A 17,525-nucleotide genomic window follows, 5' to 3' on the forward strand; every position below is an offset into this window, starting at 1 on the left:
TGTCTTCAGTACATCCATCTCATGTAGTGACACCCGTAGCCTCAAAGTAAAGGGATGAAAAAAGATCCATCATACCAACAGAAAACAAAAAAGGACAGAGGTTGTTGCTCTTGTATCCAATAAAATAGACTTAAAACCAACAGTAAAGAATAAAAAAGAAAGAAAGAAAGAAAAAGGACAAAGAAAGGCATCACATAATGATAAAGAGTTCAATTCAACAAGAAGACTTAATTTTTAGCCGAAAGTGAGAGATTGGGGGAAAAAAGACTTAACTATCCTCAATATATACACACCCAACATTGGAGCACCTAGATTTATAAAATAAGTACTTCTGGACCTAATAAAAGACAGACAGCCACACAATAATAATGAGGGACTTCATCACCCCACTGAAAGCATTAGACAGATCATTGAGGCAGAAAACTAACAAAGAAATTATGAACTTAAATTTGACACTAGACCAACTGGACCTAATAGACATCTGCAGAATACTCCACCCAACAACCACAGAATATATGTTCTTGTCACCTGTACAGATCCACCGCATGCTCAGCCATAAAGCAAAGCTCAATAAATTAAAAACATCAAATCATAACAAGCATATTCTTAGACCACAGTAGAATGAAAATAGAAATCAATACCAAGAGGAACTCTCAAAACCACACGATTACATGGAAACTGAACAACTTGTTCTTGAATGACTACTGGGTAAACAACAAAATTAAGGCAGAAATAAAAACATTCTTTGAAACAAATGAAAACAGAGACACAACATGCCAAAATATCTGGGAGGCAGCAAAGGTGGTTTTAAGAGGAAAGTTTATAGCAATAAATGCCTACATCAAGAAGCTAGAAATATCTCACACATAAAGGAACTAGAAAAACAAGAACAAACTAATTCCAAAGCTAGCAGAAGAAAACAAGTAGCCCAAATCAGAGCAGAACTAAATGTAATTGACAAGAAGAGGGGATCATGGCGGATGGGAGGCAGGACCAGATTGCCGCTCCAACTTGGATGGACAGAGCAGCATATGGAGGCTTGCACTGTGAATTTTTGCTCCAGAACGACTGCAGGAATAAATTAGGAAACCTGAGAGGACCCACAGACCCCCTGAAGAAAGCAGATTGCTCCTACAAGGCCCAGGAGACACCTCAAATACTGTGAGTGCCCAAACCGTGGAACTGGGAAAGGGAGATCATCTGCCCCTGAACACACACACCCCACTGGGGAAACTGTAGGCCTAGATAACAGGAGAAGATTTTGATCTTACCTGGAACTGAGTCAATTTAGAGAGCCAAGCGAAATACAGGGATAGAAGAAGTAGTGAAAAAATCCCTGTGAGTTTACTGGGTCCCCTAGCAAGCCGTTTTTGCCTGACCTCACAGGGGTCCTTCAGGATGGTGGCCAGAGGCACTAGGAAAAGGCCACAGGGAGAAAGAAATCTCCAGCTGGGCTTTGTAACAATTTGAACTGATTGAGAGACCTCTTGGCCAGAACTCGGAGGAGTGTATGAATCTGGTGTGCAGACACCACAGGCAAGGGAAGAAGAAAAGCCTTATTTGCCTTCGCAGCTGGGAGGTAGGTAGCCTGGGGCTAGTTCTCAGCCCTGCTTGCCCACTGCCTGGAAACACATTCAGTGCTATTGCTGGGGGGGACAGTGGGACTGAGACTGGTCTTTTGGATTGCATGGGAGCTGGGTGAGGCCTGTGACTGCCGCCTTTCTCCCACTTCCCTGACAACCTGCATGACACAGTAGAGACAGTCATAATCCTCTTAGGAACATAACTCCATTGACCTGGGAACCTCACTCCTAACCCCCACAGCAGCCGCAGCAAGACCCACCCAAGGAGAGTCTGAACTCAAACATGCCTAGCCCCGCCCTTGCCCAGTGGTCCTTCCCTACCTACTTGGTAACTGAAGACAAGGGCATATACTCTTGGGAGTTCTAGGGCCCTGCCTCCCACCTGTTCCTCCTCATACTACCACAGCTGATGCTTTCTAGAAAGTGCCATGTCCTGGCAGGAGGCCAACCAGCACAAAAATAGTGTATTAAACCACCAAAGCTAAAAACCCTCACAGAGTTCATTTCTGCCACCTCCACCAGAACAGGTGCTGGTATCCATGGCTGAGAGACCCACAGACAGTTCATATCACAGGACTCTGTAAGACAACCCTCAGTACCAGCCTGGTGCCTGATAGACTTGCTGGGTGGCTAGATCCAGAAGAGAGAAAACAATCACTACAGCTTGGTTCACAGGAAACCACATCCATAGGAAAAGGGAGAGAGTACTACGGCAAGGGAAGACCGCATGGGACAAAAGAATCTGAACAACAGCCTTCAGCCCTAGACATTTCCTCTGACAGAGCCTACCCAAATGAGAAGGAACCAGAAAACCAACTCTGATAATAAACAAAACAAGGTTCTTTAAATCCTCCAAAAAAATCACACTAGCTCACCAGAAATGGACCCAAACCATCAAATCCCTGACTTACCTGATAAAGAATTCAGGAGGTTAGTTATTAAGTGAATCAGGGAGGCACCAGAGAAAGGCAAAGCCCAGTGTAAGGAAATCCAAAAAATGATACAAGAAGTGAAGGGAGAAATATTCAAGGAATTAGATAGCATAAATAAAAACAATCAAAACTTCAGGAAACAACGGACACACTTATAGAAATGCAAAATGCTCTGGAAAGTCTCAGCAATAGAATTGAACAGGTAGAAGAAAGAAACCCAGAGCTCAAAGACAAGGTCTTCAAATTAACGCAATCTAGCAAAGAAAAAAGAATAAGAAAATACAAACAAAGCCTCCAAGAAGTCTGGGATTTTGTTAAACAACCAACCTAAGAATAATTGGTGTTCCCAAGGAAGAAGAGAATTTTAAAAGTCTGGGAAATATATTTGGGGGAATAATTGAGGAAAATTTCCATGGCCTTGCTAGAGACCTAGACATACAAATACAAGAAGCACAAAGAACACCAGGGAAATTCATCACAAAAAGAACATTACCTAGGCACATTGTCATCAGGTTATCTAACGTTAGGATGAAGGAAAGAATATTAAGAGTTGTGAGACAGAAGCACCAGTTAACCTATAAAGGAAAACCTTTATAGTTATACCTTTAAGGGTATAACTATAACTTTAGATTATAGATTAACAGCGGATTTCTCAGCAGAAACCCTACAAGCTAGAAGGGATTGATGCCCTATCTTCAGCCTCTTCAAATAAAGCAATTATCAGCCAAGAATTTTGTACCCAGTGAAACTAAGCTTCATATATAAAGGAAAGATACAGTCTTTTTCAGAAAAATGAATGCTAAGAGAATTCAATACTACCAAGCCACCACTATAAGAACTGCTAAAAGGAACTCTAAATCTTGAAACAAATCCTGGAAACACATCAAAACACAACCTCTGTAAAGCATAAATCTCCTAGGAACTATAAAACAAAAATATAATTTAAAAAACAAAAACAAAAAACCAAGGTATACAGACAACAAATAGCACAATGAATGGAATGGTACCTCACATCTAAATACTAAGATTGAATGTAAATGGCCTAAGTGCTCCACTTAAAAGGTACAGAATTGCAGAATGGATAAGAATTCACCAGCCAACTACCTGCTGCCTTCAAGAGACTCACCTAACACATAAAGACTCACACAAACTTAAGGTAAAGGGGTGGAAAAAGACATTTCAGAAAAATGGGCACCAAAAGTGAGCAGGAAGAGCTATTCTTATATCAGGCAGTACAAACTTTAAAGCAACAGCAGTTAAAAAAGACAAAAAAGGACATTATATAATGATAAAAGGCCTCATCCAACAGGAAAATATTACAATCCTAAACCTATATGTACCTAACACTGGAGCTCCCAAATTTATAAAAATGATGACTAATAGACCTAAGAAATGAGATAGCAACACAATAATTTTGGGGGACTTCAGTACTTCACTGACAGCACTAGACAGGTCATCAAGACAGAAAGTCAACAAAGAAACAATAAAAGTAAATGGTTACCCTGGAACAAATGGTACCCTGGAACAAAACAAATATACGTCTGTTCTTAACAGATGTATATAGAACATTCCATCCATCAAATGCAGAATATACATTCTATTCAATAGCACATGGAACTTTCTTGAAGATAGACCATATAATAGGCCACAAAATGAGCCTTAATACATTTAAGAAAATTTAAATTATATCAGGCACTCTCTCAGACCACAGTGGAATAAAACTGGAAATCAACTCCAAAAGGAACCTCCAAAACCATGCAAATATATGGAAATTTAATAACCTGCTCCTGAATGAGCATTGGGTCAAACATGAAATCAAAGTGAAAATAAAAAAATTCTTCAAACTGAATGACAGTAGTGACACAATCTATCAAAACCTCTGGGACACAGCAAAGGCGGTGCTAAGAGGAAAGGTCATAGCCCTAAATGCCTACATCAAAAAATTTGAAAGAATAGAAACAGACAATCTAAGGTCACACCTCAAGGAACAAGAGAAACAAGAATGAACCAAACCCAAACCCAGCAGAAGAAAGGAAATAACCAAGATCCAGAGCAAAACTAAATGAAATTGAAATAAAAAGCAATACAGAAGATAAATGAAACAAAAAGCTGTTTTTTTGGAAAAGATAAATAAAATTGATAGACCATTAGCAAGATTAACCAAGAAAGGAAGAGAGAAAATCCAAATAAGCTCAATAAGAAATGAAATGGGAAATATTACAACTGACACCACAGAAATACAAATGATCATTCAAGGTACTATGAACACCTTTACGCACAAAAATTAGAAAACCTAGAAGAGATGGATTAATTTCCGAAAAGATACAACCCTCCTAGCTTAAATAAGGAAGAATTAGATATCCTGAACAGACAAGCAGTGAGATTGAAATGGTAATTTTAAAATTACCAACAAAATAAATGCCCAGGACCAGACCAATTCACAGCAGATTTCTACCAGACATTCAAAGAAGAATTGGTATCAATCCTATTGACACTATTCCACAAGACAGAGAAAGAAGGAACCCTCCCTAAATCGTTCTGTTAACCCAGTATCACCCTAATACCCAAACCAGAAAAGGACATAACCAAAAAAGACAACTACAGACCAATATTCCTGATTAACATAGATGCTAACATCCTTAACAAAATACTAGCTAACTGAATCCAACAGCGTATCAAAAAGATGATCCACCATGATCAAGGGTTTCATACTGGGGGTGCAGGGAAGGTTTAACATATGCAAATCAATAAATGTGATACACCACATAATCAGAATTAAAAACAAAAATCACAGGATCATCTCAATAGATGCAGAAAAAGCATTTGACAAATTCCAGCATCCCTTTATGATTAAAACTCTCAGCAAAATTGGCATACAAGGGACATACATCAATATAATAAAAGCCATCTATGACAAACCCACAGCCAATATAATACTGAATGGGGAAAAGTTGATAGCATTTCCTCTGAGAACTGGAACAAGACGAGGATGCCCACTGTCACCACTCCTCTTCAACATAGTACCAGAAGTCCTAACGAGAGCAATCAAACAAGAGAAAGCAATGGCATCTAAATTGGTAAAGAGGAGGTCAAGCTGTTGCTGTTTGCTGATGATATTATTGTTTACCTAAAAAACCCTAAAGACTCTCCAGAAAGCTCTTAGACCTGATAAAAGAATGTAACAGTTTCCAGATACAGAATTAATGTACACAAATCAGTAGCTCTTCTATACACCAACAGCTACCAAACAGAGAATCAAATCAAGATCTCAACCCCTTTTATGATAACTGCAAAAAAATAAAATACTTAGCAATATACCTAACCAAGGAGATGAAAGACCTTTACAAGGAAAACTACAAAACACTACTCAAAGATATCATAGATAACACAAATGAAAACACATCCCATATTGTGTAGAATCCATATTGTGAAAATGACCATACTGCCAAAAGCAATCTACAAATTAAATGCGATTGCTATCAAAATGAATTACTCTTCACAGAATTAGAAAAAAACAATTCTAAAATTCATATGGAACCAAAAAAGAGTCCACATAGCCAAAGCAAGACTAAGCAAAGAGAACAAATCTGGAGGCATCACATTACCTGATTTAAAACTATACTATAAGGCTATAGTCACCAAAACAGCATGGTACTTGTGTAAAAATAGGCACATAGACCAATGGAATAGAACAGAGAGCCCAGAAATAAATCCAAATGCTTACAGCCTACTAATCTTCAACAAAGCCAACAAAACAAAGTGGGGAAAGGACAACCTTTTCAACAAATGGCGCTGGGATAATTGGCTAGCCACATGTACGAGAATAAGATTGGATCCTCATCTCTCACCTTATACAAAAGAAACTCAAGATGGATTAAAGACTTAAATCTAAGATCTGAAACTATAAAAATTCTAGAAGATAACGTTGGAAAAACCCTTCTAGACATTGGCGTAGGCAAGAATTTCATGACCAGGAACCCAAAAGCAAATGCAATAAAAGCAAAGATAAATTTCTGGGACTTAATTAAACTAAAGAACTTTTGCAAAGCAAAAGGAATAGTCAGCACAGTAAACAGACAACCCACAGAGTGGGAAAAAATCTTCACAGAATCTACAATGAATTCAAATCAGCAAGAAAAAAAAAATCCCATCAAAAAGTGGGCTAAGGACATAAGTAAACAATTCTCAAAAGAAGATACACAAATGGCCAACAGACATATGAAAAAATGCTTAACATCACTAACAATCAGGGAAATGCAAATCAAAACTGCAATGTGATACCACCTTACTCCTGCAAGAATGGCCATAATCAAAACATCAAAAAAACAAAACAAAACAAAACAAAACTGTAGACGTTGGCATGGATGCGGTGATCAGGGAACACTTCTACACTGCTGGTGGGAATGTAAACTAGTACAGCCACTGTGGAAAACAGTGTGGAGATTCCTTAAATAACTGAAAGCAGAACTACCATTTGATCCAGCAATCCCTCTACTGGGTATCTACCCAGAGGAAAAGAAGTCATACTTGCACACACATGTTTATAGCAGCACAATTCATAACTGCAAAATCTTGGAACCAACTGAACTGCCTACCTATCAATGAATGGATAAATAAACTGTAATATGTATATAATGGAATATTACTTAGCTATAAAAAGGAATGAGTTAATGGCATTTGCAGTGACATGGATTAGATTGGAGACTATTATTCTAAGTGAAGTAACTCAGGAATGGAAAACCAAACATCATATGTTCTCACTCATAAGTGGGAGCTAAGCTATGAGGATACAAAAGCATAAGAATGACACAATGGGCTTTGAGGAAATCAGGGGGAATGGGTGGGAAGAGGGTGAGGGATAAAGACTGCAAATAGGGTGCAGTGTATACTGCTCAGGTGATGGGTGCTCCAAAATCTCACAGATCACCACTAAATAACTCACTCATGTAACCAAACACCACCTCACTTGTTCCCCAATAACCTATGGAAGTCAAATAAATAAATAAATAAATGGAATTGACACCCCCAAAACATACGAAGAATCAATGAAATAAAAGTTGGTTCTTTGAAAGGATAAACAAGATTGATCGAGCACTAGCTAGATTAACAATGAAAAAAAAGAGAGAAGATCCAAATAAATACAATCAGACAGACAAAGGTGACATTACAATTGATCCCACAAAAATAGAAAAAATCCTCTGGACTACTATGAACACCTCTATGCAAGCAAAGTAGAAATCTAGAGGAAATGGATAAATTTCTGGAAACATACAACCTTTCAATATTGGACCAGGAAGAAATTGAAACTCCATTATTGGTCTGAAAAACCAATAACAAGTTCTGCAGCTGACTTCAGTAGTGAGAAAACCTACTAAGCAATAAAAGCCTTGGACCAAATGAATTCACAGCTAAATTCTATCAGATGTAAAAAGAACTGGTAGCAATTCTACTGAAACTATTTCAATAAATTGAGAAGGAGGGATTCCTCCCTAATTCATTCTATGAAACCAGTGTCATCCTGATACTAAAATCTGTCAAAGGCACAAGAAAAAAAGAAAACTACAAGCCAATATCCCTGACAGATAATAGATGCAGAAATCCTCAACAAAATAATAGCAAATCAAATCCAGCAGCACATCAAAAAGTTAATTAACCACAATCAAGTGGGCTTTATTCCTGGGATGCAAGGTTGGTTCAACATGTGCAAAACAATAAATGTAATTCACCACGTAAACAGAATTAAAAACAAAAACCATATAATTATCTCAATAGATGCAGCAAAAGCTTTCTGTAAAATCCAACCTCCCTTCATGATACAAACCCTTAACAAATTAGACATTGAAGGAGCTATACTTCAAAATATAAGAACCATCTATGACAAACCCACAGCCAACATCACACCGAATGAGCAAAAGCTAGAAGCATTCCCTTTAAGAACTAGAACAAGACAAGGATGCCCACTCTCACCACTACTATTCAGCATAATACTGCAAGTCCTACAGAGCAGTCAGGATAGAGAGAGAAATAAAAGGAATCCAAATAGGAAAAGAGGAAGTCAAACTATCTCTCTTTGCTAGGGATATGGTTCTATACCAGAAAATCCTCAAGATTCCATCAAAAAACTCCTAGACCTGATAAACAACTTCAGTAAAGTTTCAGGATACAAAATCTACCTATAAACATCAAAATCAATAGCATTTCTATGCACCAGTAACTTCCAATCTGAGAACCAAATCAAGAATGCAATCTCATTTACAATAGCCAAACAAAAAAATTTAAAACCTAGGAGTACCTCTAACCAAGGAGATAAAAGATCTCTACAAGGAGGACTACAAAACACTACTGGAAGTCACAGATAACACAAACAAATGGAAAAACATTTCACACTCACAGATTGGAAGAATAAATATTGTTAAATTGGCTCTACTGCCCAAAGCAATCTGTAGATTTAATGCTATGTCTATCAAATTATCAGCATCATTTTCCACAGAACTAGAAGAAATTATTCTAAATTTATATGAAGCCAAAAAAGAGGTGGAATTGCCAAAGCAATCTTAAGCAAAAAGAACAAAGCCAGAGGCATAACATTACCCGACTTCAAACTATACTGCAAGGGTACAGTAAACAAAACAGCATGATATTGGTACAAAAACACACATAGAACAGTGGAACAGAATAGAGAACCTGGAAATAAAGCAGTGTACCTACAACCAACTGATCCTTGATAAGTTGACAAAAATAAGCATAACAAGGGGAAAGGACTCTTTATTCAAAAATGGTGCTGGGAAAACTGGCTAGCCATATGCAAAAGAATGACACTGGATCCCCTACCTGTCACCACATACAAAAATTAACTAAAGATAGATGAAAGACCTCAAACTATAAAAGTGCTAGAAGGAAACTTAGAAAATACCCTTCTGGACATTGGCATTGGCAAAGAATTTATGACCAAGTCCTCAAAATCAATTGCAACAAAAATTAAAATTGGCAACTGAGAACTGTTTAAACTAAAGAGCTGCACAGCAAAAGAAACTATTAACAGAGTAAACAGACAACCTACAGAATGAGAGAAAATATTCATCACCTTTGTTTCTGACCAATGACTAATGTCCAGAATCTATAAGGAATTTAAATAAATCACCAAGAAAAACAACTCCATTAAAAAGTGGGCAAAGGACATGAACAGCCACTTCCCAAAAGAAGGCATATACGTGGCCAACAAATGTATGAAAAAATGCTCAACATCACTAATCATCAGAGAAATGCAAATCAGAACCACAGTGAGATACTACCTTACACCTAGTCAGAATAAATATTATTAAAAAGCCAAAAAACAACATGTTGACAAGGCTACAGAGAAAAGGGAACTCATATACACTGTTGGTGGAAATGTAGTTCAGCCACTGCAGAAAGTGGTTTGGAGATTTCTCAAAGAACTAACAATAGAACTACTGTTTGAGTAATCCCATTACTGAGTACATACCCAAAGGAAAATAAATTGTTCTAACAAAAAGACACATGCACTCATATGTTCATTGCAGCACTATTCACAATAGCAAAGGCATGGAATCAACCTAGGTGCCCATCAGTGGTGGACTGGTTAAAGAAAATGTGGTACATATGCACCATGGAATACTATGCAGCCATAAAAAAGAATGAAATCATGCCCTTTGCAGCAACGTGAATGTAGCTGGGGGCCATTATCCTAAGTGAACTAATGCAGAAATGTAAAACTAAATACCACATGTTCTTACTTATTAGTGAGAGCTAAACCTTGGGTACACACATACAGATGAGAACAGTAGACACTGGGGACTCCAAAAAGAGGTACAAAGGGAAGAAGTCAAGGGCTGAAAACCTTCCTGTTAGGCACTGTGTTCACTATCTGGGTAACAGCATTAATAGAAGCCCAAACCTCTGCATCATACAATGTACCCTTGTAACAAATCTGCACTTGTACCCCGAATCTAAAATAAAAATGGAAAATTTTTTAAAAGAAATTAAAAAATAGTATTTGGTAGTTGCAAAACAAAGTGAAGTCTGGAATTCTGGATTCAAACATTATTTGATCCAGAGAGATTAGGGCAAGTGCTCTATGTCAGTTGTCTCAACAGCAAGTGACTTTGCTTCCCTCCCTTCCTCAAAGGATAACATTTAGAGATGTTTTTTGTTATTACACTGGAGAGGGTGGCTACTAGCATCCTGTGGGTAGTAGAGGTCAGGGATGCTGCTAAACATCCTACGATGCACAGGATACCACCCAACAAGAATTATCTTCCCCAATTGCCAATAGTGCCAAGACTGAGAAACCCTGCTGTAGACACAGAGAAGAAAAAGGAAAGAAGGTAGTTCAGCATTTGACACACAAATGGATTTTCTGATCTCCAGTTTGCTTTATTGTTTTTGTAGCAGCACATTTTCTTCATGTATTTACTCCTACATTTCCATCAGTATAATCAAAGCTCTTCATTTCTCAAGGAGAGATACTTTGGCTTAACCCACTTTATTTCTTTGAACCTTTTCATTATTTATATGAAAATGATACAATGAACTTGTGATTTGTGTTTTTCCCCAACTTTTCACTTTGAGTAATTTTCAGACCTATAAAAGAATTGATGTATAATGAACAAATGTGGTCTCTTCATTGATTTGTCTTTATTAATATTTTTTCATATTTGCTTTTCCTGCCTTCTCTCTTTCTCTGCCCCTACCCTCATGCTAACAAAATTAAAAATATGCATATACTTTTACCTGGTAATTCCACTTCTACAAGTATATCACACAGATATGTACACACACATGCAGAATAGTGTGTGCAGCACTGTTGCAATGGCAAGAGATCAAAAGCAAATTTAGTGTCCATTAATAAGTTACTAGTTAAATATAGGACAAGGAAGTTCTATGCAGCTGTTTATTAAATGAGGACATTCTGTGTGTTGATATGGATATATGTCTAAGATATATTTTAAGTGAAAAATATAAGTTCATTATATATAATATGCTATTATTTGTATAGTAATGGAAAAATAAGTATATATTTGTATAATTTCATATTTCCTTGAATATACATAAAGAAACTCTGAAAGGATACATAAGAAACTAAAAAAGTTAGATCTGTGGGAGAAAGAGTGGAAATTATACCCTGAATGAGTTTTAGAACTAAATGAACATTCCCTATCCAGAAGCTGGGCATAATTAACTACTAAATTTAGTCTAAGCAGCATTGTACGTTTTGAGCTTCTGTTAACTAAGGAAGATACCATTACATTTTATGCTTTAATTTATTGTCATTTGTTTTTAGATTCTAGTAGAATTCTATACATTTGTTATATCTAGCTATATTTGTCAAATTATTGCTCTATTATATTGAGTGAAAACTGAATAAAAGCATATGTTCCAAGTGAGAGTGATATATAAAATAATTCATTTACAACAATATTGAACTGTTTTAACTAATTGTATAGGTGATCTTCCATTAAATGAAAAAAATTAGTTTTAAAAGTTCTACTAATTTCTAATTTTTTTAATCCACAGCAAGTTGGTATTGATAAAGGTGACATTCCTGACCTCACACAGGTAAGCAACTCTCCCAGTGGAAGATTCACTATGCATGAGATTTTTACAACATGTATTGCCACAAATGGGCATAGTCTTGTAAGCATTTCATGCATTTTGAATTCAGGCCAAGCAACTTTCTTGGAAATTATTCTACCTTATTTATTTTTTTCTAAGCCATTGAATATATTTCTGGAGGTAATAGGAAGATTTTCTTGTTCTTATGATATAGTTTCTTCTTTAAATGCAACTGAATTTAGTAAATGAACTCATCTTTTCATTTTAAACTTGATTAAAAGGAAACCTTGAATAATGTTAATAGAAGTGCTTTAGTTATGAAAAGTCACTATTTCTAGGCCTGATAATCAGATTAGAACTTTTCCTCCTGCTTGTCTTCCTAGTTTCTAACATGTCCTAGATATGAAGGAGACCCATGAATAGGGAAAACACTGATGTCACAGATTAACTACTTGTCTCCCCTATGAAATGGAGGCATGTCCATGCATAAAATAAGCTAATAAAATAGTAGTGGTAGATGAGCAATTTTTCCGGAGCCCATCTAGTAAATGTCAACAATAGAGGGGCTTGTGTGTCAATCATTTTATCTGTGAAGAGGGTACTGTGATGGATCCTAATATATAGATTCAAGGTCATTCATGGGTCCAGCTTTATTGCATAACCTTTCTCATTATTGGCCAGAACTGTTTTTACTTAAGCACTCTGTTATAGTACATTTATATCCCAAACATGTTATTAAACTAGAAATGATGGTATTGTAGAGATGATAGGAGAAAACATAGAGCTGCTATCTTATATACCAGTAATAAATATATGAACTTTCTGTCCTTGTAAATATAGTCATTATAATAGAAAAAATTGTCATAGTGAAAGATACCCACTTTTAATAATATCAAAGTGCATTTAGTAATTTGCTATCCTTATTATGCCTTGAAATGTTTCCATCTTTAAAATAATATTAATCCTTAAATTTTTATTAAAAATTAGGGAAACTCAAAGAAATGATCTTCTGTATTTGTATTATTAAAATACCAATTAAATATCAAGAATTCTTTATGAATACAATTCACAGAGCAATTCAGAACATGATGGCATTGTAATTTTTAGTTAAAAGTTGAGAGATAGTTCTTTCTCATAGACAGAATATTGGTATAAAATAGTTCTACTACTATGAGAAAATATTGTTTTTTGATGAGGCACATACGTGAGCAAGATTGGTATCATTTTGGATATGGCCAAAATATTAAGTGTGCATTAAGTATCACTAAAAATCTCTTTATTAGACATAGATTTATCTTTGTAACACTAAAAGCAAAGAAAATAAGTGTGTTTTCATTTAAACTCATCATTTTTAGTAAAATTTATAATACATTTTAAAAAATAATCCACATAAGTAATACATGTTAACTTTTAAGACATTAAAATATTTAGCTCTTACATTTATAAGCTAATGAATAGCTTCTAGAAGTGGCAAATCATCTTTATTTCACTCTATGGACACCCTTACTGTAGAATAAAAGAGAAACTAGGCTCTCAGTTAAGAATATAGGTCCTCATCTGTTGTACTTAGTTTGGGTGGAGTCTGAAGGGAAACAAGGAAATATTCAAATGACTACCTAAATCCCTTTTCACTTTTAACATTAAACAAGAAGCCCAGAAACATTATATTTTACTGAATGATTTAACATGTGTGTTTTCATAATTTAGGGAACAGAGACTCCTCCCTCAAAGAAAATAAAATCTTGCCCTGGGTCTGTTAGAAAGCGATTCTATGGTAGAAATTCATCAGAATCTGTTAGCACTCTATTATCTGCTTTTGTTATGACCTTAAGCACCACATACATTTCAATATTAACATTTATTTTTATGTGATAACATATATATACACCATGGAATACTACACAACTATTAAAAAGAAAAGATCATGTACTTTGCAGCGACATGGATGGAGCTTGAGGCCAATATCCCAAATAAACTAATGCAGAAACAGAAAACCAAATACTGCATGTTCTCACTTATAAGTGGGAGCTAGACACTGAGTATATATGTCACAAAGAAGTGAACAACAGACACCAAGGTCTACTGGAGGGTAGAAGGTGGTAGGAGGGTAAGGATTGAAAAACTATCTATCAGGTACTATGCTTATTACCTGGGTGATGAAATAATCTGTACACCAAACCCCTGTGACATGCAGTTTACCTATATGACAAACCTGCGCAAGTATCCCTGAACCTAAAAGATGTTTTAAATGGGGAAAAATATTTATTTTTAAATTACCTGTTCATAGAAAAATTCCTCTAGTTCAATACAAGAATATGATATGCTTCTGAAATTCCTTAATACTGTGGTTTCTTTTGGGGTTGTGAGTGACATAGAGCTAAACCCCCTTCTTCATTCCTGCATGGAGCCCGTCAGCAGGTCTAATGGAAGTCTCTAATTGAACTGAGGAGTTAGACCTCTGACGGTTGTGATCAGGTCTGAGCCAGCATGTGAATTGTTTTGGGGTTAGTCCTTTAGACAGTTGTTTCATCCTGAAAACCAGGATTAATCTGCAGATGGGCCCAAAGTACCAGGTTATATGGATTCGGTTCTACCCTTCTAAGATTAGATTTTGCTTTCTACCAGGCTTGTCTGCGGCCACCTTGGCCATTCATTCTATCCATGTAATGAACAAAAATACCTGCCAGAAGAGAGTGCTAAAGAAGAGATGGAGATCAGAAGGGCTTCCTACTGGGAGTAGGAATAGAATGCTCATAACTTAAAAAAAGGATTAGAATTCCTCTTGCAGCAAAATGGAATGGAGGAATTTCATGGATATCTTTATGAATTTAATGGACATCTTTTAGGTTAGAGACTGCACATTAAACATGAATACAATCATCTGTAACCCTTTTTAACTTATACACATAATATCATAATTATTACATTTAAATTTTTCACGAATATCAATGAAATTTTTAAGGACATTCAAAAATAACTGTTTTGGGTAAGAACTGAATATATCAGAACTGAAATATTTCTCCTCAGCACTTTCAAATGGTTTCTTAGATATAATGATAAAAATTTGAGGCTGGGCGCGGTGGCTCAAGCCTGTAATCCCAGCNTATATATATATTTGAATGATCTTGTGATTGCTTTTATAAAATTTGGTTTTAATGATGCTTTATAAGCTATAGCATCTACATTGTAGATGGATGCTTTCTTTTGGAGCCTGGGCTCACAATCAGCTATGAATTTGTTCCAAGAAAAGAATTTTCTAATATTATTTCCTATTTGTGGCATGTGTACATTCCAAATGTAAAATGTCTTCATTTATGAAAAAAATCTTAGGTTTTGATGTCAGGAATTCTGGTTGATATGAAAACTACTGGTAAAGAAAGGTCTCCCTTTAAAGACCATACAACTGATGAATCGGTAACCATGATATGTTGCTGTTATCTATTAGCTTTCACAGGCTGACTCTTGTTCTTTGGATTGGTGTTCCCATCTGCTTGGTCTATTGACTTTGGCATTTTTAAAAACAAGCAACTGAAGAGCCTGCTCATTATATTTTGTTATATTACATTCCTTTCACAACAGCAGAGGCATTCTCAAAGTTTTTGCTCCTTGGAAATTTAAGAGGTGGTTTTCCTTTGTTGTCTACTGCATGCCAGGATGTCCTCGCTGCCATAGATGCAGTAGAGAAAAGGTAGACATTCCTGCACTCCTGGATATTACTTTCAAAGTACTTTTTTCCTCCAAAGACATTTGAGGAATTTATTTCTCTTTGATTTTACATGTCGTTATAAGAAATATAAATTATGAAGCACTTTCAAACTTCTGGGATGGAATGCTCCAAACTTAATTTCCCTTTAAGACAGAAGTCAGTTTGATAGTCTTGTATTCCTTGATCAAATTTCTCTTTCAGCTATTGTGATTTTTTGTGACTTCTACTTATTTTTTCAATTTTCTCACTTAGTAAGAGACTTTACAAGATGAATAAAATGGTGAACTCTCTTCCTGGGTTTTTTGTTTTGTTTTGTTTTGTTTTAGGTAACTAAGAAACTTAATAGGAGAAAATATTACCTATTTTGGTTATCCTATATTTGTTGCTATTTTGTGACTATAAATTGCATTTTCTTAGAACATGTTTTAAACTTAGGCGTAGCCAAAAAAATCACACTTTCTTTACATTACATTTAACATTCAGAGTATCTTAAGTCTTGTAATTGGAAAGAAGTTCTATGGCTTATTTTTTTTTTCCTTACTGCAATACCATTGAAAAAATAGAAATATGAAAAGTTTATATGCCCAGACTTCCTAAATTCCATCATCATCATCATCATCATCATTATCATCATCACTGGCAATTAATATGACAGTTTCGAAGTTATCAGATGTAAATTCATCTAAAAATTTTGAAGCCATTTATGTTTTTTCTTCTTAAGGTTACTATGTATACATTCTTTATTCAATGAGCATTTCTTTATAGTTTATAATCTGGTATCTAGAACAAAATATTCTATATCTCTTTTAAAATTCATTTTTTAAACTTAGAAATACAGTCTTAGTTGTGGTTTACTAGAATTTATTAAGTCCATTTTCATCTGAGTTGTATTTTAAAATCCTAATTTTTGTAATTTTCTAAACTTATTATATCTCCTGATAATCTTATTTTTTTAAGTCTGTAGTTAAAAGCTTTTAAAATAATGCTGACAGGGCTATTCCTTTCTATCGTACCTTCATCATTTTGATCCAGTTAATATTTTGGTTCACTTAGTAATTTTTATATATCTAAATTTACATGTTTTAGTTCACTCGGTAATTTACATTTATAATCACATAATTACAAATATAATAATCACGTGAATGTTAAGACAGTTTAGGAGTCTATTAGTGAAATGAAAAATGAATATTAAATAAATGTCCTGAATTTTCAAAATTAAAGATTTTAATAAGAATTTTAATCTGTCATTAAATATACGGTGTAAAAGATACAGTTATATGAATGTCTGTGAATTCTGTGAGTTCCTTTGTCAGCATAATTACTTCAATGTCCTTCAAAATTAATTTCACATTAATTTAAAGAAGAATTGTCAGAATTAAATATATCTATAAGGGTAGTTATATATTTCATTTAAGAAATGCTATTCTTTGAATGCCTATGCTGCTGTTAAGGTCTAATTTGTGTTACAACTATTTGAGAAAGATGAAATTAAATTTCTAATGCTTAAGGAATAGATTGGATGAAACATTTGCATGAACCTATTATTTCTCCTTAAGTGTACAGTAAAATGTCATCACTTTATATTGCCTAAAATTTTATTTATAAATGGAAACATTCAAGTAATTCTTAATAAGAGTTGAAATTTATTAAATGTGTCAATACATAGTGCTCTAATATTATATTTGCTAAAAGTTACTTTATTATACATATAAATATATTTTTATATTATAT

General features: G+C 35.1%; 1 protein-coding gene across 11 annotated transcripts in view; it reads left to right on the forward strand.

Annotated features, from left to right (window-relative positions):
* Positions 1-17,525, forward strand: part of SNAP91 (synaptosome associated protein 91) — a 165,881-nt gene that overhangs the window by 73,918 nt on the left and 74,438 nt on the right. For all 11 annotated transcript variants that reach the window (XM_017863004.1, XM_017863001.1, XM_017863002.1 and 8 more), the window contains exon 9: positions 12,050-12,091. In XM_017863004.1, coding sequence (XP_017718493.1) covers positions 12,050-12,091 — 42 coding nt within the window. The remainder of the gene's footprint in view (positions 1-12,049; positions 12,092-17,525) is intronic.

The sequence above is a fragment of the Rhinopithecus bieti genome, unplaced genomic scaffold, assembly GCF_001698545.2.
Source record: "Rhinopithecus bieti isolate Rb0 unplaced genomic scaffold, ASM169854v2 scaffold_66918, whole genome shotgun sequence".
In the NCBI taxonomy this organism is placed as follows: Eukaryota; Metazoa; Chordata; class Mammalia; order Primates; family Cercopithecidae; genus Rhinopithecus; species Rhinopithecus bieti.